At 37.4% G+C, this 23,397-nt stretch overlaps 1 protein-coding gene across 2 annotated transcripts in view; it reads right to left on the bottom strand.

Annotated features, from left to right (window-relative positions):
- svild (supervillin d) overlaps positions 1-23,397 on the bottom strand; it is a 133,363-nt gene that overhangs the window by 23,715 nt on the left and 86,251 nt on the right. For both annotated transcript variants that reach the window (XM_052612193.1, XM_052612195.1), the window contains exons 9-13: positions 13,069-13,216; positions 12,809-12,892; positions 12,605-12,685; positions 12,327-12,510; positions 6,975-7,147 (exon numbers count right to left, since the gene is read on the bottom strand). In XM_052612193.1, the coding sequence (XP_052468153.1) occupies positions 6,975-7,147; positions 12,327-12,510; positions 12,605-12,685; positions 12,809-12,892; positions 13,069-13,216 (670 nt within the window). The remainder of the gene's footprint in view (positions 1-6,974; positions 7,148-12,326; positions 12,511-12,604; positions 12,686-12,808; positions 12,893-13,068; positions 13,217-23,397) is intronic.

Genomic DNA, 23,397 nt, shown 5'->3' with positions numbered 1-23,397 from the left:
GTGCTCCATCACGAGTACAATTCATGCAAACAGCCCATAATATAACTGCATATTCAGCAAGAATTCATGTTGAACATATTTATCTACGGCTTGATCAGAAGGTTATAATGACTGCAATAGTCGAGCGGGATGTTACAGGCTATAAGAGTTTGTCTTTCTTTTACTGATTATTTTCGGGTTAAAGCATGATTTAAACAGATTCACACACAATCATTTTAGTAATAATGCATTCAAACAAATGTGATCTTACAGTGCTACTACATTATCAGTAGGCTATCTGATTTTGAAATCTTGACGTTAATCGATCTGTTTAGATAAAATAACTGACAAAAATGTACTGTTATTTTCATCACAAACAAAATTTTCACAGCAGAAAGCAGCAATTAAATATTTAATGCTTACAATGTTATTAGTTTGGCATGTGATATAAGGAAAAAAAGTTTACACAAAATAGCCTAAGCCACTTTGAAACTCCTGTTATTTGTATTTTTTATAGGCTACGTTATGAACATAACATTTCAAACATACTGAAATACTATCCACGGAGTGAAGGTGGAGCATGTTTCTTGGTATCAGTGCGCGCGGAGGGGAAGTTGTTGCTGCTCACAGACTCTGCTGCGAGTGAGAGAGAGTTCAACCTGACGAAATGAAGATGACCGCGGCAGCACAAGCACAGCACATCCACCAAAAATCAACCTGCAGCAATGCTCGTTCATCGACTCGCCAAGCGTTACTTTTATAGGTCGGATGGCAGTAAATAATACGATAATATGACCATGCAGTCAATACAGATATTTAATAAAAACATTAAAACAAGCAGGGCTGTAACATAAAACAATAAAAAACGCACGCCAGGTCTACACCGGACACAAGTGGAGCGATCCAACAAAAGACATCAGAACACAGTGATGGATACACTGGACACGATCCCCATCAGTGAACTGATGCTCGTTCTGTTTATGATGAAATGCACTGATACTGCGTTCAGATGATTTGACACTATAGTGTGATGTCATCAAGTTTAGACACACTTTTAGCGCAGTGGGGCATGGATGACAACTCGTGTCTGGTGTAGACACACAGAAAGTGTCTGCTCTATTTACAAATAAGTTCTATAAGAAAAGAAAAACATAAAAATAAATAAACCAGCGGCATAACGAGATGGAACTATAGACTAGAAAATATATTAACAGGTCCTCCGTCCATGACACTGACTCACTGCTGAGCTGCCAGTTTTAATCTCAACAGCTCTTAACGCTGAGTGGATGGTTAGATGCATGAAGGGCTAGTAATAAAAATAAATAATAAAATAAATAAATAAAAATAAAGGTCTTTCCAGTGTAGCAGAAATGACTCGAACCAGACAAATTAAAGAGTCGATCAGGGCTGTGGCTGAAACACGAGCTGAATTCTTCAGTAAGGCAACAGGAAGTCATAAAACATTCTGTGCCACAAGTCCCAAGCAAGATAACCAACCAACCAACGCTTTCACAGAACAGCTTTCAACATTAACACCACTAGAACAATTATTGACAATTTCAATTCGGAGAAGAGATGTCAAATTTGTTGTTCTTAATTGATAAGCAACACCGGACATTGTGTGTAAACCCATGAGAGTACTACACAAGAGCCTTTGACTTGATCATGTCCAAAATTAGACCCTGCAAGAGTGGGAAAATTCGGACCACATGCTTGGTAAGATAAACATATGATTTATGATGCCCCCGAGCCAAGACAATATCTGATTGGTCAAGACAACATTTGAGGTGTGGCCACAGGCCAGTTTAAATACCCAGGACACCATAATATCTTGCTTTTAGTCTCTAGCTATGCTTCTGCTATTAGTCATGTCTGCTTTTAGCCTTTAGCTATGCTTCTGATATTAGTCATGTCTGCTTTTAGTTTTAGCTCTGCTTTTGCTTCTTAGCTTTAGCTTTTAGCCATGCTGTTTGTCATCACTGTTCTTTGAGCGCGGGTCCAGCGTGCTTCAGCCTGCTGCTACTTAGCCACGATGAGAAGAAACACAACCTAGTCTCGTCAAACTTTTATTCTTTTCTTTTCCGTTTAAGAGTTTCGTGTTCTGAGTTAAGTTTTGTAACGTCGACCTCGGGTGCCCATTCAACTTCAACCAGCCACACAACTCCATCTTCAGCCAACGTCCAACCAGGGCTTCCCAATACATCACTTCAGTGACTACTGAACTTCCAGCCAATCAGCGACAACAAAGGGACACCTTCAGGCAATGTACCTTCAGACATTCGTGCTGGTGTATCAAATATAATTTTAACCTCATTGAGAAACTCAATGCGAGGGTTAATTAAGTGATTGATGGCTGTTCATGTCTCTGCAATTTAACGTATTGCTGTAAACTTGGGATTCCATATTTCCATATTCTTAAACTAATCTTTCCCTAACTTTCGATCTTCCTGCAACTTGTGTGAATATGTGAGTGCGTGCGTTTATGTGTTAGATTAGTTTATATGTCTTAGATTTATCTAATAAAGCATAATTCATATCGAAAAGAGAAGTATCTTGTGTTTTGTGCTTACAAGTTAATGTCTTAAACTGCCGATCTTGTTACTGTGCTAACTGATAGTGTTTTCACTATACTCTGGATATTAATATCCAGCGCAGATTTGATGTTAAACAGCTCGTTCAGTGAATCGCAGGGCAGTGAAACAGTGATTCTGTTCAAATTCCCTTTAAAATCTTACATGATTCCCTTTGAGCTAAATTGACCTGTTTCCCTTACACCAGCATTAAGGTAATAACATTACTTTTTTTATCATCTTGTTGCAGTTATAAATTTGACTGCTAAATGAATGATAAAGAGCTATATTAAAACTTTATTTAATATTCATTTGGATATTGATTTAAAAATCAGTTTAAATCATAAATTAGATTTTTTTTCAAAAAAAAAAAAAATCTGGGATTTTTTCTTTTTTAGGCCATATGCTATTGCCCAACTTTAAAAGCAAGTAAAGAAGGCTCCCTTTAAAATCACTTAAGTTGTCAATTACTACAGCTCTTTTTTTTAAAAACGAAAATATACAGTTCATGGTGCGTGCTTATTATGATTATTGGGGTAATCTACCGGAATCGCAAAAAGACAATCGTGTGAGTTTATCATTGCATCATGAATTCATTCAGATAACGGCTGTTATTTTCTTCTTAAGGGAAAAAAATAAGATGTCCTTAACCCTCTAAGCGCCAAAGTCGCAAAATTGTGACAAGACGTCATCCTTAATAAAATAGACTGAAGTTCCTTATATGGTGTAATATCTCATTTGTATTCCCTTCCACTAGATGGCAGACATGTAGTACTCTGATTCTAGACCAACATTATGTATTGTTTCTGTTCAAAGTGTTTGAGGAAATAGCAGAGCAAGTGAGCTCCAGGCGGCAAGGAAGTCGACCGGAAGTTGAAGTCGGCTGCGTGCTGCCATCTTGTAGCAGAACTTCACTTGCGTTAGCAATCCCATTGACTCCCATTGATTTTGGCGTCACTTTGACAGCAAATAACTTTACATCTGAGGCGTTTAAAGACTCCATTTGTCCATTATTTATTTCTAAAGATACACGACAATGTATAAAGGGCTCCATTACCTTCTATGTTACATTATGGCCCCGTAGAAACAGTTTTTGTAAAAAATATTGCGTCATAACCACTCGACTCTCTGTCGCATTAACCGTACAGACAGGTGGAGAAGCTCGCAGGCAATTAACTTAATATGGCATACTGGCGTTACATTTTAAAATACTATACAAAATAATTAATCAGAATACTTACTCCTGCTCACTCACGCCAAAGAACTCCCCGCTCAAGCTCGCCGTCTCTGCAAGATTAACGATGGCAGTTTTCACGCACAGCTACTAGTAGATTTACATCTGTCAGACAGGTTGCTGACGTTGTCAAGCTTCGTTCGCAATTCATTTCATAGCATGAGTGTAAATGGTGAGATTTATGAGAGAAAAATCGCTGTGTGGCTAATACAAAGTTGTACCATGAGGATGTGTTGCAAATGTTGTTCGCCGATTCTGACTCTGAAGGGGAATATTTGCCTTTTGGAAATGACGATCAGTCGTCTAATGATCGCGCGTCTTCGTGGTACATCTTTGCAGCGTAATGGTGCTGCCGTGCAAGGCGAGAGTGTTCACGAAGCACAAACAAGTGTGATGGTTGGTGCAGTTATGAGTTGCCCCGCAGTGACCAACTGACTAGGTCTATTGCCCCGTGACCACTGGCGATGTGTTCTTCTGCTCACTGGGCGGCTGAGACAGACCGACTCAGGTGCTGTGATAGCAAACACGCTCTGATACTCAGCATACCAGCCCCTGCTGCCGGGCTAGTAGGGTGGACTGGGTTTTGTCTGGTCTCTCGCCTTTGACCTGTCTGGCTTGCTTGAAGCTACCAGGGGTACAAGGCCCCTGCCAGCTTCAGGGTCATTGGGACTCACAAGCTGTTCTGCCACAACAAGGCACCAGTCCATGGAACAGATGCCATTCTAAATAACAATAATAATAATAAGAAGAAGAAGAAGAAGAAGAAGAAGAAGACGAAAAATAAGAAATAAAGAAATAATAATAATAAGAAGAAGAAGAAATAATGTCATACAAAAAATGCCATTAGCCTGAGTAAATTTTACCAAATTTTATAGAAATGCTGCAAGTTGCACTCAGCATCATGCGCACTGCGCAAATCTTGCACTCTAATATTTTAAGAAATATGATGCATTCCAGCATTTAAACTAGAGATGTTCCGATACCCTTTTTCTCTTCCCGATACCGATTCCGATACCTGGGCTCAGGGTATCGGCCGATACCGAGTACTGATCCGATACCTGGGTGTATATCTGTATATACAGCTGTATATACTACTAGCCCTGTGTAAATTGCTAGAATTTTTTTATGGTGTGCTTCAGACAGATCCCTCAATAAAACATGAACAAATACATGGTGAACTACTGTATTTATTACAGTATTTTTATTATCTAACATGAATTTGACAGTATTATTTATTTTCTTATGCAAAAAAGAACTTCAAATGCAGCCAAAAATCTAACACCGCAAACTAAAAAAGGTATTTAAGTTTTACAATATAACTGTATAAAAAAACTGCAACAAATAAGTCTAGGAATATAAAAAAAGATCTATTAATCAGATAATCTCTAACAAGTAAAAAACAAGTAAAAAACAAGCAACCATCTAGGCATAATTATTATTATTATAGAGATGTATTATTATTACTGTAGGCTACAACAGTAGCTTTATATATTGTCAATTTACTCATGTAAACCAAACATTTATTTTAATGGGCTGCCATGAAGATCTTTGAGTGTCTGTGTTTATGATATGACAGTATTCTCAAATGAAACAGTAAATTCTCATGAAGTGACAGTTTATGCGTTCGTGTCCTCATGACACACAGCAGAGACTACAAAACAGCGAGCTTTCGCGCATCTGTGCCAGTCACCCACAGAGATGTAGATTTTGCGGGAGTAATATTTAAATAGTATTTTGCAGTTTAATATTCACAGACACTAGTATATATTCGGCTACTGTCTGGAGCCCTGCGTTTTGACTTACACGGAAGCGACTGAACGCAGTTGCCGGTACTGAATATACTCGAGAGTCTGTAACTACCGGTACTACAGAGACATACTGCTAACCACTGATCTATAATATAGTAGCGGCTTCACTGTCTTTTGGCAGTTTAGAATGTGATGAGTGATCCAGTCATATATAGATAAGGGCTGCTAACGCGTTTTCATTTCTTCTTCGCTGCTCTAAACAGGGGTTGCTTGTGGCAACACAGCACAACTTCCTGTGTTTTCAATGCATTTTGAGCAGCGAAGAAGAACCGTGCAGCGGTTAGGCAAAGCTTGCGGTCATAACTAGGTCTTTTTTAAGAAAATGGTATCGGATCGGTATATGGGTTCATGTACTCGCCGATGCCGATGCCAGAATTTGTTGTGGTATCGGAGATATTTCCGATACTAGTATCGGAATCGGAACAACTCTAATTTAAACACAGCTGCAATTTATTTAATTACTTAAATTATATGAAAGCAAGTAAAGAAGGCTCCCTTTAAAATCACTCAAGTTGTCAATTAATGAAGCTCTTTTTTACATCGTCTGCATTTTGCTGATTATAATGAGAGTTCAAACGTGAAGATGTTTTATTAATCAGTCCATTCTTTTGAGTTTTAATGATTTAGCTAAATCGTGCAGGTTTCATTTATTAGTTCCTTGTTTTAATTAGGCCTAAAAAATGGGAGCGAAATTATACAGTGCCTCATGTTTTACTACAATAATGGAAATAATTTATAAAACACGCGACAATTTCTTAATCAGTGTACAGACAAATATCTTTTTCCCGAGAAGTTATCTGTCAAAATAAAGGACAGGTAACGAATAATAAAGTATTTGCATGACAAAAATGCATGTTGTTTTATTAAAGGAATTTAAAAAATATATAAATTAAAATATAGGCCTAATATGTGAGAATATTGACATTTTGCAAATAAATCCATGTAGCCTAGCTCAGTAAAATAGGCTACCACTTGCCAATGCTCTGTTGCAAACTAAACCACAATTTCTTTAGAATAATATAACACATAATTCATATTATTCTGTATAAAAAATACTGTACATCTATTAAATGTGTCAAATCTATAATATGGTGTAATACCGAGTAGCTTAGAGAAAATATAAGCACAGGCTACCTGCTGTATTTTATATTATTTATTTTTTCCAGTATTTTTTATGTTTTAAGTGTGATATATATGATTATATATGCAGCATGCACAACACCAAATAAAAATTTCCCTTATGGGGAGAACAAATATATTGAATCGTATCGTAAAATGTACATGTTCAAATTCTGGAACAAAAGACTTTGTGCTGAAATATCACATGCAAAAGTGGAGAAGAAATTTCATGAATTCACTACAAAATGTAAATGACAAACTTACTCCGCTCCATTTGTATCCTTTTGGTCTCCACGGAGGCCACATTGAGTCTCTGCTCAGTGTAAGCCTGTTTGAGGTCATCTCGTGCTGCCAGGGCACGGAGAGGGTTTCTCGAGCTCTTGGTTCTCCTGCAGGGTCGCACAGAACGCTTGTGTTCCTCAACTGCTGATGTCAGTCTGCAATCAATCAGCAATACATTAATGAGAGTATTTTACACTTTTATGCCCCTAAACATTACACAGAATAAAACAAACTGTGACTGGTGACAGGAGAAATAAAATTTCCCTTTAACTTTTGACATATATGAGGTATTTGTACCATAAGAACACTGTGCAAGTTTCATAGCTTAAAACTCCATTATAAACAAAGTATTTATTTAACAAATATCCAAAAATGGCTGGTTTGGATATTGGATATGGATTTTCTGACATCACATGGGTAAATGTATTAGCATATGACCCACTTAGGAGAAAAACATTAACAAATAGTTATACAACATCACACCATAGGCCTGGCCCACTGGCACATGGTTAAAGGGATAGTTCACCCAAAAATTAAAAGTACCCCATTATTTACTCACCCTCAAGTCATCCTAGGATGTATGGCTTTCTTCTTTAAGACAAATCCAATCGGCGTTATATAAGAAAATGTCCTGGATTTTCCAAGCTTTTTTAATGGCAGTGAAAGGGTGTTTTTTTTATATTCCAAAAGATGTCAAATAAAGTACATCCATCCATAATAAAAAAGTGTCCCACACGGCTCCAGAGTATAAGAAAAATTCTTATTGCAAGAAAAATTTTGTTGAGTAGTCATTTTATGTCATATGACCCAATATAAGAGCCTGCAATAACCCGGTTTGACCAGAGTGGCGCTGTAGCATTTGTTCAGAGCAAATGCAGCAGAGCCAAACCTGAGGCTGTTGAGGGACGTTTGAATAATTATGTTAACATATGCAGCGCCCTTCTCAATAACTAAATAAACAACAAAAACTGACCGTGGTGTGAAAGCAGCAGTCTAAAACGCATCTGATTACAGCGATGTGGATGTTTGCATGAGCTCTGCAGTTCGGTACTTCAGTGAAGTCATGTCATGTTTATTTATATTACATTAGTACTTTATTCAATAGTCTTAAATCAAACAGCTTTACAGTATTAAACATGAAAAACCAGAGTTCGTGTCGGTTTCAGTTAGAATTACAACCTGATTTTCTGTTATAAAGCAGCTCTGGAGTGTGAAGCTAGCTAATGATAAAATCTTTTTATTAGTGGGTAAAAAAATATGATTTAACTAAAGTGATAGTTTGGTTTGCAGAGATCAAAACTCGATCTGGCACATGACTGTTTTGATTATCATAACCCTATAAAGGTATTTTAAGAGAGATTTTGTTGTGACAGTTGTGCTTGAATAAAAGAGTTTATCCAAAAATAAAGCGTCTCATCACTTACCTTTATTTTGTTTCGTATCCATATGACTTAAAAAAGGATTATAAACAGAATTGTCATTCAGTGACTTTTTCAAATGGATAACTAAATGGTGAATGAGTCTTTCATCTAATTTTGTGCCAAATACATTTATTTGTATAAATTAACTGTATAATAATTGTAATTACATAATATGCTTTTCAAAAGCTTAAGTAATTACTAGGGCTGGTCCATTTTTTTGTGCTTCGAAGCTTCGGTAGTAATCAACATCGAATATTCGAAACTTAGGTGGAGGTGGTTTCCTCCACAGACCAAACTGTTTTAGACTTTTTTTCTTTTATATATTGAACAAAGAGTAACTTGTTTACTTGACTGTTTGATCGTGCTTCCACGTAGCCAGGCAAAAGAGTGTCGACATCACACACATGCACTCTAACATCTAGAGATGTTCCGATACCCTTTTTCTCTTCCCGATACCGATTCCGATACCTGGGCTCAGGGTATCGGCCGATACCGAGTACTGATCCGATACCTGGGTGTATATCTGTATATACAGCTGTATATACTACTAGCCCTGTGTAAATTGCTAGAATTTTTTTATGGTGTGCTTCAGACAGATCCCTCAATAAAACATGAACAAATACATGGTGAACTACTGTATTTATTGCAGTATTTTTATTATCTAACATGAATTTGACAGTATTATTTATTTTCTTATGCAAAAAAGAACTTCAAATGCAGCCAAAAATCTAACACCGCAAACTAAAAAAGGTATTTAAGTTTTACAATATAACTGTATAAAAAAACTGCAACAAATAAGTCTAGGAATATAAAAAAAGATCTATTAATCAGATAATCTCTAACAATTAAAAAACAAGTAAAAAACAAGCAACCATCTAGGCATAATTATTATTATTATAGAGATGTATTATTATTACTGTAGGCTACAACAGTAGCTTTATATATTGTCAATTTACTCATGTAAACCAAACATTTATTTTAATGGGCTGCCATGAAGATCTTTGAGTGTCTGTGTTTATGATATGACAGTATTCTCAAATGAAACGGTAAATTCTCATGAAGTGACGGTTTATGCGTTCGTGTCCTCATGACACACAGCAGAGACTACAAAACAGCGAGCTCTCGCGCATCTGTGCCAGTCACCCACAGAGATGTAGATTTTGCGGGAGTAATATTTAAATAGTATTTTGCAGTTTAATATTCACAGACACTAGTATATATTCGGCTACTGTCTGGAGCCCTGCGTTTTGACTTACACGGAAGCGACTGAACGCAGTTGCCGGTACTGAATATACTCGAGAGTCTGTAACTACCGGTACTACAGAGACATACTGCTAACCACTGATCTATAATATAGTAGCGGCTTCACTGTCTTTTGGCAGTTTAGAATGTGATGAGTGATCCAGTCATATATAGATAAGGGCTGCTAACGCGTTTTCATTTCTTCTTCGCTGCTCTAAACAGGGGTTGCTTGTGGCAACACAGCACAACTTCCTGTGTTTTCAATGCATTTTGAGCAGCGAAGAAGAACCGTGCAGCGGTTAGGCAAAGCTTGCGGTCATAACTAGGTCTTTTTTAAGAAAATGGTATCGGATCGGTATATGGGTTCATGTACTCGCCGATGCCGATGCCAGAATTTGTTGTGGTATCGGAGATATTTCCGATACTAGTATCGGAATCGGAACAACTCTACTAACATCCCCCAGCTAAGCATTGTTGTCTAACCATGCCGAGAATTCTGGGCCGAGAATGGTTTGTAATCCTCGTGTCGTACCAGGCTCACGTGGAAATACAACTGTAACCATAACTGACAGTCCTTGGAACCATTCAGCCCGATAGTAAAAGAGTGGCTATATTCAAACGCAAATGAAGACATTTTGCAGGTAATGCCAGGTGTTCAAAAAAAAACAAAAAACATTTCAAATATTTGAATCTCAAAATTCAATACCAACCCACCGGACGAATATTTCAATAATCGAACATTCTGATCCAGCTCTAGTAATTACCTTTATTTATTTGTTACTAATTATTTTAACTAATTAAAAAAGCTGAATAATCAAAGTCTACTGATTAATCAAGGGAATTAATTAATGATTAGTTGATTAATCATACAAATAATCATTAGATTCATCAATTATCAAAATAATGGTTTGTTGCAACCCTAATAAACAGTAATCTCTAGCTTCTGCTAACTGTTGTATGTGCATTCAAAACACTGGTCATGAATTAAAAGTCCAAAACCTAGATTTGTAAAGAAAAATGTCAGAGGATTTCGATATAAGCCAAGAGACTGGTTTTCATTTGCTAAAGTAAAGAAAATAACTTCCATTGCTGCTGTAAACAAACGCTGGTTCTCGCGAGACTAGCATATTCTCACTGAACCTTATGCTACGCCTACGTCATCTGCTGGAATGGCATTCAATTGTGAATGCGCATACAACAGTTAGCAGAAGGTAGAGATTACTGTTAATAAAATTTTAAATATGGATCTTTTTTCTTACAAAAACACATTTGTTCACTATACAAGTCCTTTATTCAACCCCGGGGGCCTGTGGGACACTTTTTATGATGGATGGATGCACTTTATTGGACTTCTTTTGGACTACTGTAAAATAACACCCACTCACTGCCATTATAAAGCTTGGAAGAACCAGGACATTTTTAAATATAACTCTCATTGGATTCGTCTGAAAGAAGAAAGTCATATATACCTTGGATGGCTTGAAGGTGAGAAAATCATGGGATAATCATGGGGTCCTCTGACTAAACAAATTAAACTGTTTGTATCTTCCTTGTTTGTATCTCATGCTGGGTAAAAGATAATAGGGCTGATTTTGTGCAGATTTCCCCCCTTCCAACAATCCTAGCTATCTCCCGATTATTTTGATGGTTCTACAGATTATCTTATCATATTTTCCCTTGGTGTGAGGTATGTTAAGATATTTTTGTCACATCATAGCACACCACACACTATAGGACCAAAACGGTTAAATCTAGGATTTTTTTATCCTCATTTTTGTGGTCTATCACATTTTGAAAATCTTATAAGATGTAAAAAATCTTTTGGTGTGTACCCAGCATTAGTACATACATGAGAAGGATCCCAGTCAGATAAGTGGGTAACTTATTTAAATTAAAAATAAAAAAATTAAATTTATGCATTTAGCAGACACTTTTATCCAAAGTGACTTACAGTGCATTCAGGCTATCAATTTTTACCTATCATGTGTTCCCGGGGAATCGAACCCCCAACCTTGTGCCAGCTTGCTTGCTAACGCAACACTCTACCAGTTGAGCTACAGAAACACTAATATTTAGGAATATTTATAATGGCGTCCTCGATTGTGTTGCAGGATTATACATTCATTTGAAGCATCTGACTGCAGATTGTAAATGAGGCAAAATGTCATGGATAGTTTGCAAAGAAACTATTTAAAGAGGAAGCAGCCAACTGTATTGGATCTGACAACAGCTGCATTGCAAACTGTAATTAAACAATTTCATAAAGCTTTGTCTAAAAAAAATCATGGTTTTATATTGACAATGTTTTCATAACACCTACAGTACAACATACAGTAATGAGGGGGAATTGATAATGTTTCCTATGCAATAACATTAGCCAATCATAACAGTTGTCATTTACTGACAAGCCTTAAAGGACTCTTAAAAACAGATCATTTCAGAGAGTCAGAATAAGGGTTGAATATAAATTCTCTTCATACTACTACTAATTTTTTTTTTTTTTTTTTACTTTATTAAGTGATCTTCAAATATTACGTGTAACCATATATGGTGGAGTGTCATGAGGGTGAGTAAATGATGGTAGAAATTTTTTTGTTTGTGTGTGAACCATCTTAATACCCACCCTACCATTTAATGCCCTTCTAACACAGTAATAAGAGCAGTATCTCACTTGGGTGTGTCTGACTTGATGATGCTGAAGTCCTCTTCTTCGACCAGCAGGACACTGGTGCTCAGAGCAGTGGGTGATAAGCAATTGTAGAACCGCCCAAAAGTCTCCTCATCGTCCAGAGTCATCACCTCCTTCTCCTTTTCCTCCATCACCTCAATGGTGGAGTTCTTTGTGCCCGCAACTCCTGCACATTAAATGAAAAAGAAAAACAGACCCCTGCATACAGCTATATTATGCATTAAGATGCAAGTTAATAATAGAGTAATTCAGTAAATGACCTTTACTGTGAAGTCTGTCCAAAAAGGACTCCAGTTTGTCTAGTCTTTTATCTCCTTCAGCATCAGGACGAGTGGAGATTTCTATTAGAAGGACATTTCCAGATATGAGAGAAGGACACATTGTAGAGACAAAAGTCCTAATAATACATCACCTTGGCATCTGAGTATTCAAACAAGATCACAGATGATGTCATAAACTGATACCTTCTAATGGTTTGACTGGTGTACTGTTGCTGGCCTTCTTGCTGAGGATAATGGGAACATCCTCCCTGTTAGGTGACACTAAGCCTGATGGAAAACAGATGTGTCAACATTCTTATCACTGCTTGATCCACATGATGCACACTACAACCTGATTTGCTATTTGCATAATGAAATGTTTTCGCTTGTGATTTGAAAAGGTTCAGGTCTTAGAACAAGGTATGTTCTTTGGCTAGAAACCCAGCAAATAATTTCTTCCCCACCTCTCTTAGCCATTCGTCCAGCCACAGAGAACTGGGTGGAGTCATTATAAGCTCCTTTGCCTTTAGCTTTCCATTGTTCCTCCTTTTCCTGCAAGACCTTCATCCGCTCAGCCAAGGACATCTTTGGTTCTACATCTGCAGAAGACTTCTAAAGAGAGGAAGAAAAAAACAAAATGAATGTGTTAAACTGTTCTACTCCGAAATCCCAATTGTTCTACAAAGCTTAAGAACTCACACAAGCTCAGATTGTAATTTATAAGTTTGTCTTGCAAGAGTAACCTTCTCCTTATTGGCTTTATCTGAAAAAACACTGGAGATGTATTGGAATATAAAAATATCCCAATAACTGAATTAACCACATTAATGACAGGTGTAAAAAATAAAATAAAATAAAAGTAAATAAATAAAAACCCTAAAATCCTCCAGCTAGGCTTTCAATTATGACAACTGAATATCCTAAAATTAAGTAAATGTAACACACCTAAAAGTCAAAAACCAAAAGCTCCACCTTTTGATAGAGGCTTTAGAGGTTGCCAATGAAGTGAATTTCCATGGATGTAAGATTTAAAAATCTGTTCTTGAGATCTAGCAGTAATAATTAGGCTACTTATAATAATTTGTATGGTGTGTTTTACTGTGTTGGCTAAATTGCCTGTGGTCCTTTGGCAAATGGAGAAACATTTATCTCCGCCTTACTTATTCAGTCCCAGTCAGTTCACCGTAAATTGTATTTTGCTAATATGCTATAACAAATATCTTTATAAGGAATTTACAGGGCTTGAAGTTGAAATGGCTGGTTTCTTTAAACAGAAAAAATATCCCAAATGGTTAATTTAGCTGACATGATCTGGAGAGAATTTTAATTAGAGGGACCAATGCATGCGTGGATAAATTTCATGAGACCACAGAGAGATAAAAATGTAGGAACGAAGCAGCTGAAATGCAATATGAAACTGCTCATCAACTCAAATATATTTAACTGCGTCAAATGTATTATTTACTTAATATGAGGAAATAGGGTTTGGATTAGGAGCTCTCCAACTGAAAATATATTCTCCCCCAGCTACAAAGTCTGAGGTAATCTGAAATTTGTTATCTTTCATTTGGTGACTCTAAAACCAGATATTTAACTTTAAATGTAGAGTGAAGACAGAAAATTAGGTAGAACGCGGAAGATGTTGTAAAACAGATTTGAACTTGTGTCATCCACATAAAAACTGAGGCCCAATTTGTCAAATGCTTTTGCAGCAATAGCCAATTTCAGGATTCCAAAACACTAAAATAAGCAGAATAACAAAATTACAATTTAATCAAAATCAGAACCTCAAGGCAAACAGTGCTACAAAGTGAAAGAATGAAATCATCCATCTGTCATCAGTCTCTCTCACATCATGAATCAGACACTTCAAAAATGGGCCCCATGTGGAGTGTGACAATAACAGTTAATCTGATACTGGAGTCTGTTACTCAGAGAGCGACTGAGAATGGGCCCTGAGGACCGAATGGGATGGAGACTGATTTACTAAAATGAAGGCTTGAAGGCCCACATTGCTTACTGCCTCCCCACATCTGGAACATATAGTCATCACAGGTGTCGCTTTCGATGCTGGAGTGGGGGAAAAAGCCCTTGTAAATTCCAGAATGTTTAAAACCCAGTGGATAAATAATATATGTTGTGTCCCCAGTCCACTAAAAGGAATTTGAACATGCACACATGTACACACTTGTGCACATATGTGCCAAAAAGCAGTAAAAATTGTAAGCAAATCATTTATTCCTGGTGTTGTGGGGCAGGAGGAATTGGAGTATTTGCCTCAAAGCCTCACAGGAAGACAACATTTCTCCATGAAACTCTGAAACCAGAGCTATGTTATATTTAGAGAGATAATGACGTTCTCTTAACCATGAGGTACTCAGGTAAAATTAATGAATAAATAAATAAAGCTAAACTAAATGCAAAAGCAGACATTTTCAAGCAAAAATATCAAAGTCCTTGAAACAAGATAAACTTTCTCTGATATAGACAGGGTGCATCTTGAATACAAAAGGTATTTTGTCTTGTAGCAGAAAAAAAGAAAGAAAGTCAGAAACAATCTGCCAGATTGATTAAATGAATTGTAATAGCAGGCATATATATATATATATATATATATATATATATATATATATATATATATATATATATATATATATATTGTGGGATAAAAGTTTTTTTATACTGTACAAACTGTATATTCTATGGCCCCACACCAACCCTTCAACTAACCCTAACCCTCACAGGAAACTTTGTGCATTTTTACTTTCTCAAAAAAAAAAAAAAAAATCTATTTCTGCATGATTTATAAGCCTTTTGAAAAATGGGGACATTGGTTATGTCCTCATAAGTCACCCTCTCCTTGTAATACCTGTGTCATACCCATGTCACACACAAAATATTTGCTCACTTCTCCTCATCCTACGATCTCCGGAGCAGGACCCCCACCTTTGCACCAGGCAAACCTGGGACTCCCACACTTTTGCACAGGTGCCTGGGTTGAAAAAGGTATGACACCAGGGGGTAAAGACAGAGGTCAAAAGGTCATTCTGAATATACTTGCTTGTATCTTTTAACTTGTCGCCTTTATTTACATTTTCCATGAGATTAATTTGGTTAGAAGGTAAATCAATGTAGAGGAGAAGAAATCAGGACAGACAACTATAAGGATCAAACAACTTAATCAAATAAAAATCACCGAAAGCCAAGTTCTCACCAGCCAAACTGTTCATCATGTAAGTCAATGACAGTCTAGAGTTCCAGAGGAGTGTTTAGATGGTGTGACTGGATGTCAGACTCATGACTCAAGAGGAGCAAAGCTAGTAGCACCTCCAAGGGGACTGAACAGAGAAAGAGAGATTGAAAGAGTGTGAAAGGTGAGAGACTGGGCTGAGGTCAGTGTTACAGTTCCTAAGCAGGTTCCCCATAAAATGGAATTTCCATAAATTGTTTTCATCTGGATCCGTTTTTTCAGAGCTCAAATTTTTCAAACAGTTTCTAGTGAGCACTCAAAAAGTGAGACAGAGCAAATAAAATATGAAAAGACTTATGATTAGAAACTGAATCAAAACCCAGAGGTTTGGGAAGATTATCTCTGTAATTTAATTTATCTGTAAAGGGGCAAAACATTAATTCTAATATGTGAGGAATCTCTAATGAAACATTTGTCAAAGTGACCAAATGATTTCCTTTTACCGACCATGCTCAGCAATGCTCCGTGGGAGACCTATGATTTTGACTCTGAGCTCTGTTTAATTTAAAAGGAATTATTTGTAATATGATTGGTAAATCATATTAAAAACTGTATGGCAGAAAATTTGAACTGATCCAAATGAGGATGTCTGCTTGGAACAGGCCTGTCATAAGCTTTATAGCATTATGGTAGTTTGGCCTGGCTAAAAGGAAGCAGCTGTGTGTGGGTGCATGTGTCTGCAATGTGCACCCCTGACACCAGAATTGAACTCTTAATTTTTCAGGGCCAAAAAGAATGACAACATCTGCTCATTTTTATTTTTGTTGGCAAAGATCTCATTATTTGTCCTTCCACAATCATAGATGTTCCCTTCTCTGCATTCAGGCCTGCTTCTTGTCACATTACATGATTTTATAACTGTATGTCTCATAGTGTTTTGTCATGTCTTCCCAAATCTGTTCATACATTTATACATGTTAATTCTATTGTCAAATTACATTAGGGAGATTGTTTTTACAGGCTTTCATTTAGCTAGGACGTTCACATTTATAGAGCCATCAGAAAGCATCACCAGAATCTTCATAAGGGATAATGTAATGAACATCATGTCTAAAACCCGGACAGTTTGAGGGGACTAGAAGACTCCTTGTGACGTTCATGTGCGAGAGATAACTTCCGGCGCTTTCCGCGCTTGCACAGACTAAGCCAGAGCGTGCGCGCGCACATCACATCAGGAAGCACTCATGCACTCAGATCAGTTGGATGTGGTTGTGTACAAGAGGTAAAAACTATATAAATACTGTTCATTTTCTTACACAAACTGCTCGTTTCGTGTCTTATGTCATCAATGTGTACTTATGATGGGGAATTGTTAAATTCTGACTCCACTGTGCATGCTCTTTGAGGTGGTGACCATAGACCTCCATTATTTGAGTCACAGACAAGAATGGATTGACCTAAAAATATCAAAATGGGAAATACTGCGGAAACAAAGAAACCTACATCTTGGATGCTCTTGAGGTATGCTAAAACTTATCAAAATTTAATTTCAAAGTGAACCATCCCTTTAAGGCATTATTTTTTTTACAATCACACACCGACTGCTTATTATGCAGATACTTGCCAAACAATAATAAATAAATGGATACAAAATATTAATCTGATTTGATATGTTATAATGCGAGAAGAAAGAGCAATGAAATATGAAACTAGCACAATGCAAGGTCAACACATTTGCGATCAATCAAATCTGACAGACAATATAGTCATTATAATCTATTTTCTAAAGAGTCAGGTTAGACCTAACATCTCTGACAAAAATTACTGCTCAGGTCTTCAGCCAGCCAGAGAGTGGGTTCCTCAGCACCAGCTTGCGGCCCAGACCAAAAAAAATAAATTATTCACTGAAATTTGGCACAAATTATATCCTTTTCCCCACTCGGATTAATGGAAGCAGTGTGAGATTGGAAAGAATTCATTTAACGTTATTCTTGTTAAGTGTAAGGAGGGCGCTGAGGCTGAGTTTGAATACTTTAACAGAAGTTTATTCAGGGCACTTTCAGCAGCAGACAGAAATGTGAAGACAGGCAAAGGGTCTTTTACAAGGTGTTTTGAAGGCAGATCAACGTTCGCAACAAAAAACATTTTTGTTTTTGTCTGCAAAAATGTGCAGAAAGTCCAGACACAAACATCAAGTCGATCAGGCAGTCGAAACAGAGGGGTAATCACGTAAACTGGCAGATTCTTACACAGAACTGGCAAGCAAGATAACTAGAGAAACGCTCTGTAAGGCAGGTTAACTGGCAATACTTAGCAAAGGGTGTGCGCCTTTGGCTATAAAGCCATCAAACAGGAAATGAGTAGTGAGGAAGAAGAGGGAGTGGAACACCGTTACAGACCTGCCAACCATGATTTTTTTTTGAGTACCATCAGTGTGGTCAAATGGGAGTTGGGGCTAATTGGCTGGTGAGGGGGTGGGGGGTTGGTGTGTTGGTAAACAGTTTACAGTTATACGGTTTACAGTTTTTTATTGTTTACCATAACTGATTAGTTAGTTTTTTGCCATTTATTTATTTGTTATACTATAAAAAATTAAATAAAATAAAAAACCAGTAAAGACTGTGAAGAGTATCTACAACCACACACATAAAATTACAAAAATCCGAAGTACCATAGAAACAACAAAGAGGGAAAATAAACCAACTATGAAATATACAGGAAATATACCGGTATCCACAATATACAGTAACGTTAAGGGTTCTGGGTTTGCTCAAGGCACCACGGTAGCACATATATAACATCTACTTGCCACACATTATAACCAATCAATAATCTTTCAATCCCCACTTATATCCCACAATGTCATACCCAGCTGCAGCTTGTTCATTCGGTTTGGCCGGTGCCACGTTTCCCGCCAGAAGACCGACTACACCCACACAAACAACACAGGGACGAAACAACAAGACAAGTGCAGTGAGTGTATGAAATGACCAGGAAATGGATATGGATGGAGAGTGGAGAAATGGGAAAATGTCCATGTGCTATCGTGATCGCGTGTGCACCCACTCCCCCAAAAGCGGAAATGGCAGGAAGGAACAATACGGAGGATGAATGAGGTAAGTGGGTGTGTCAGTGCCGCTTCCCCTGCGGTGGCAGCTAATGAGAGTTTATAACAATGTTAAAGGGGTGGTAGATCAGCTTTTTTTGAATTCTTGATTGTGTTTATGGGGTGCAATGTAATGTGTTCATGTTTATTTTTTCAACATTTATTCTACACTGCTATTTCTGTTCTTGTCAAAATGGTCTGTTGAGTTCCTGGTTCTGTGAAGCTCCTCCCTCAGAGTGTTGTGTTGTTAATCCCAACTGCCTAGTGTAAATTGTTCAGAAACATTATGCCACCTTACCATTATGAGTAGTTGCATGTGCTCCAGTGTATGATAAACAATTGCGTCAATATTGCCTTATCAATTTGATCCCAAATCAAACCCAGAGAATATTAGTGAAGAGGATTGAGCAGAACCTGTGAAAGCACAGCTCTTAAAAGATGTTTCAGAATGTTTTTATTTTTTTATTTGTAGTTTTATACTTTTTAGATATGCTCTCATTTCTAAATTCTGCAGCTGTTTGTTTGCTTTTGATGTACGGTTTAATCCTGATTAAAGCATTATTACAGCAAAATAAATTATTGCATTGTAGCATTTTAGTAAAATAATTGTTTATAAACTACCACAATATCTCTTCCTCTTCTCTAAAGCAGCCCAACGTGGACTTGCTCCCTTTGTGGGGTTTGTGGGGTGGGGTTTATGTAAAATTCAGGAAGAATCTTGTAGTCTCTACCAGCCTTTTTTTTGTAGTCCTTAAAGAGCGATTTCTTTCAAATAAAATATCTCCCTTTGCACCGAACTTTGAGCGTCGTAACTTTGCAGATGTTGTTTAAGCTTTAACAACAATATTACACACTAACTAAAGTTAAAAAAAGTTAAAATCGCAATCAACCACCCCAACCAAATTTGTTATTCTTTCATTAATTACTCATGTTGTTCCAAGCCTATATATTATTTGCATATAATATAAATGTAACATAAAATAATAATATAAAATATATATATAAATATATATCTATATATTATCTATATATTAACTATATACATTTATACTAATGAAGAATCTTTACACATCTCTTTCGATATAACAACAGTTCCAAAACAGCATTCAAATACCGAAAAAAACAACAACATAAAACTAGTCTACATGACTCATGCATTCCAGCTCTTTTGAATTTGTGTGATGGTACTGTGCAAGGTAAAGAATGCATTCACATTATCTATAGTGCAGAGGTCAGCAAGTAAGTTTGGCATCGGGCCAAAAAAAATTGCCACTAGATGGCAGGCCAGAACATAGTGAAATGATCATTTTAGAAATTAATTGATGATAAACGCAACTAGAATTGCCTGCTACAGATTCTAACAGTGTCTCTGGTAGTGAGCTGTCTGAGTTAAACCTGTTAAATCCTGCAGGAGGGCAGTTAACAAAAGCCACAATTGTGTGGTGGTGTCCGGCAGAACATGTGAGCAGAATTAAGTGTCAACAATTTTCCCTCCGCTCCCGGTTCACCATTCCCTGCTCCTGCTCCACTCCTCGTTCACTGAAATCAGAAACACCGCTCAGCCATCACCCTTCACTGCATGGCTGAAGTATTTCACTATGTTTGATATATCAAAGTTCTGTTGATAATATCTTTAAAAAATAAATATTTTATACTTATTGGAACACTAGTGTGCAAACCTTTTTCCTATCACATGACAAACTAATAACATGGTTGTCAGCATTAAAAGGAATAGTTGCTGCTTTTTGTGCTGCAAATTTTTTTTGTGAACAGATTCATTGAGAACTATAACTTCCCGCTCATGTCCATTGCCATCATCATAGCGAGTGAAAACCACAATGTTCTGACTTTTTAAAAAAATCTGCTCCTACTGCTTTGAATAGCGGGTTGAAGTCTACTGAGATGCCTGCCTCAATGTAGGCTTGGCAGAAGTGCATATTAAGGGTGCATAGCAGCTGCAAAGATTGAGTGTTTCAAACTCTAGTCCAGTAGATACCGTATTTTTCGGACTATAAGTCGCACGTAAGTATAAGTCGCATTAGTCCAAAAACATGTCATGATGGGGAAAAAACATATATAAGTCGCACTGGACTATAAGTTGCATTTATTTAGAACCAAGAGCCAAGAGAAAACATTACCGTCTACAGCCGCGAGAGGGCGCTCTATGCTGCTCAGTGTAGACTACAGGAGCACTTTGGAGCAGCATAGAGCTCCCTCTCGCGGCTGTAGACGGCAATGTTTTCTCTTGGTTAATTTCTCTCGGTTCATGTCAAATTAATTTTGAGAAATAAGTCGCAATAAAGGCTGGTTCACACGGCAGGATAATTAGGCCGATTTTAGCCCCGATTCACCCCTTCCGACAATCTTAGGATGCTTCGATTATCGTAAAATAATCTGATCAAATATTCCTGCCATGTGTGGTGTGTTAAGACTGCTCTCCTCTGCTCGGAAGAATGTTGGGACCGCTCCGATCTCAAATCGGGGTTATCCAACATGTTGGATTTATTTAGCCCGATTTCTTCTCGTGTGTGGTGTCCCCGAGGACAAACAATCATGCAGCCTGTGGAGTGTAGCCAATCAATAAGCGAGGTGACGAGGCGGTGAGGAAGTACCGGGAAACAAAATCAAAACAGCCGAGGTATATAATATGACAAATATAACAAATACAAATAAAGTCGATGGGCATAACTACATCCACATCTGCAGTCCACCAGAGTACATGGAAACAAATATATGAACGTTTATTTCAACGGTTATTAATCTGTGTAGTACGTAACAACATTTCTATGAGATAAAACAACAACTTATCTCCATATTATGATATAGCAAGTATAGTCCATGCTCGCGTTGTCTCCACCTCTTTGACCATCGCCTTTTCTTGTTTTTCTTATGTTTTTTTTTTTTCCGTTAAAAACAAAGCACAAACTATGGCCACTGCATCCTCTTCGTTCGCCATTATTGTTTACTCTAAAGTCACGTTTGATCTCGAGGGATTTTGCGAGATTTCCCGTCTGACCTGGGAATGCTCGGGAGTCAAATCGGTTCATGTGTGATGTGTTGATATTGCCGTGTGGCTGCACACCACACACAGAATGACCAAAACTGTTGGACCCGTGATTTTTTATCGCTGTGTGTGGGGTCTCTCAGGTTTGGAAAATCGGCCGACAATTTTAAAATCGTCCCGTGTGAACCAGGCCTAAGTCGCAGGACCAGCCAAACTATGTAAAAAAGTGCAACTTATAGTCCGGCAAGTACGGTAGTAGATATTTGACTTTTGACACCTGACAAATGGGACGGTCTTTTGAACTTAAAGTGCACCTATCATGGGTAATGAAAGGTTCATATTTTGGTTTTGGGAGTCCCCAACAAAAGGCTCCCATGCATGCAAGGTCAAAAAACACTTTCATTGTCTTAAAATTAGCATTTATTTTTCCTGTTTTGCTCAATGATTCCCAAAACGATTTGTTTAACGATTAATTTTTCTAAACCCCTCCTTTCCATGACACTAAACTGTGTTGATTGGTCTGATGACGGAGTCTGTCATGATTGGTCTACTGCGTGCAGCACAGGTCAATAACAGAATGCCCATCACCATTACTAGCCCACAGCTCGGTGGTAAACACCTAAACAGCCATGACATATTTCGCGTGAACAGATATTGCTGTTAGACAGAGACCTACAAACTGCGCCAAGTGAATGCAATACACACAACTAAATACCGTATTTTCCTCACTATAAGACGCACTTAAAAGCCTTTAATTTTCTCATAAAAGCGACAGTGCGCCTTATAATCCAGAGCACCTTATATATGGATTAAGGCACTCTGTCAAAATGTTTCAGTATTTTTCTTTTACTACATGTTACTGAATTAGGGAAAAGTTCCCCGCCACGTTTGGGAAAAGAGTGAGCAAGGCTGGGAGATATTGTTAATATGCACAGCAATGTCTGAACAACATTACAATGCGAGTGAACCGAGTTGTCAGAACGCTTAACGCTCCTGATAATTTATTCACCCCCATGTAATCCAAGATGTTCAGGTCTCCCTTTCTTCAGATCACAATTAAATTTATCAGTCGCAACTTATATAACAAAATGATCTGTAATTTTCTTTTTTTTTCTTTTTTTTAAATAATAATAATAATTATACATTTTTGCTTGTCTTGTCAAGCTCTGCGATGTGCATGCATACTCTGTGTACAACAGTTCAGACAGGGTGTGTCTAAAAACTTCCAACATTTTTCTCCTCCAACTTCAAAATCGCACTACATCAAACTATTACTGACCAAAACTATTTTCCTGTTTGACACTGTAAAACTGCTTTGAAACAACCAGAATTGTATGAAGCGCTAACAAATAAAGGTGACTTGATCTAGAAATACATGTAACTCGATATCCTGATCAGATTCCAGGAACTGGAAAAGCAGAGTGGAAATCCTCCTCCGCCTGTGCTCACACCCCCTTCTCATAAGGACGGCCCTGCAGAAGAACTTGCTGATT

The sequence above is a fragment of the Carassius gibelio genome, chromosome A12 (genome assembly GCF_023724105.1).
Source record: "Carassius gibelio isolate Cgi1373 ecotype wild population from Czech Republic chromosome A12, carGib1.2-hapl.c, whole genome shotgun sequence".
NCBI lineage: Eukaryota > Metazoa > Chordata > Actinopteri > Cypriniformes > Cyprinidae > Carassius > Carassius gibelio.
This window is presented reverse-complemented; position numbering and strand designations above follow the sequence as displayed.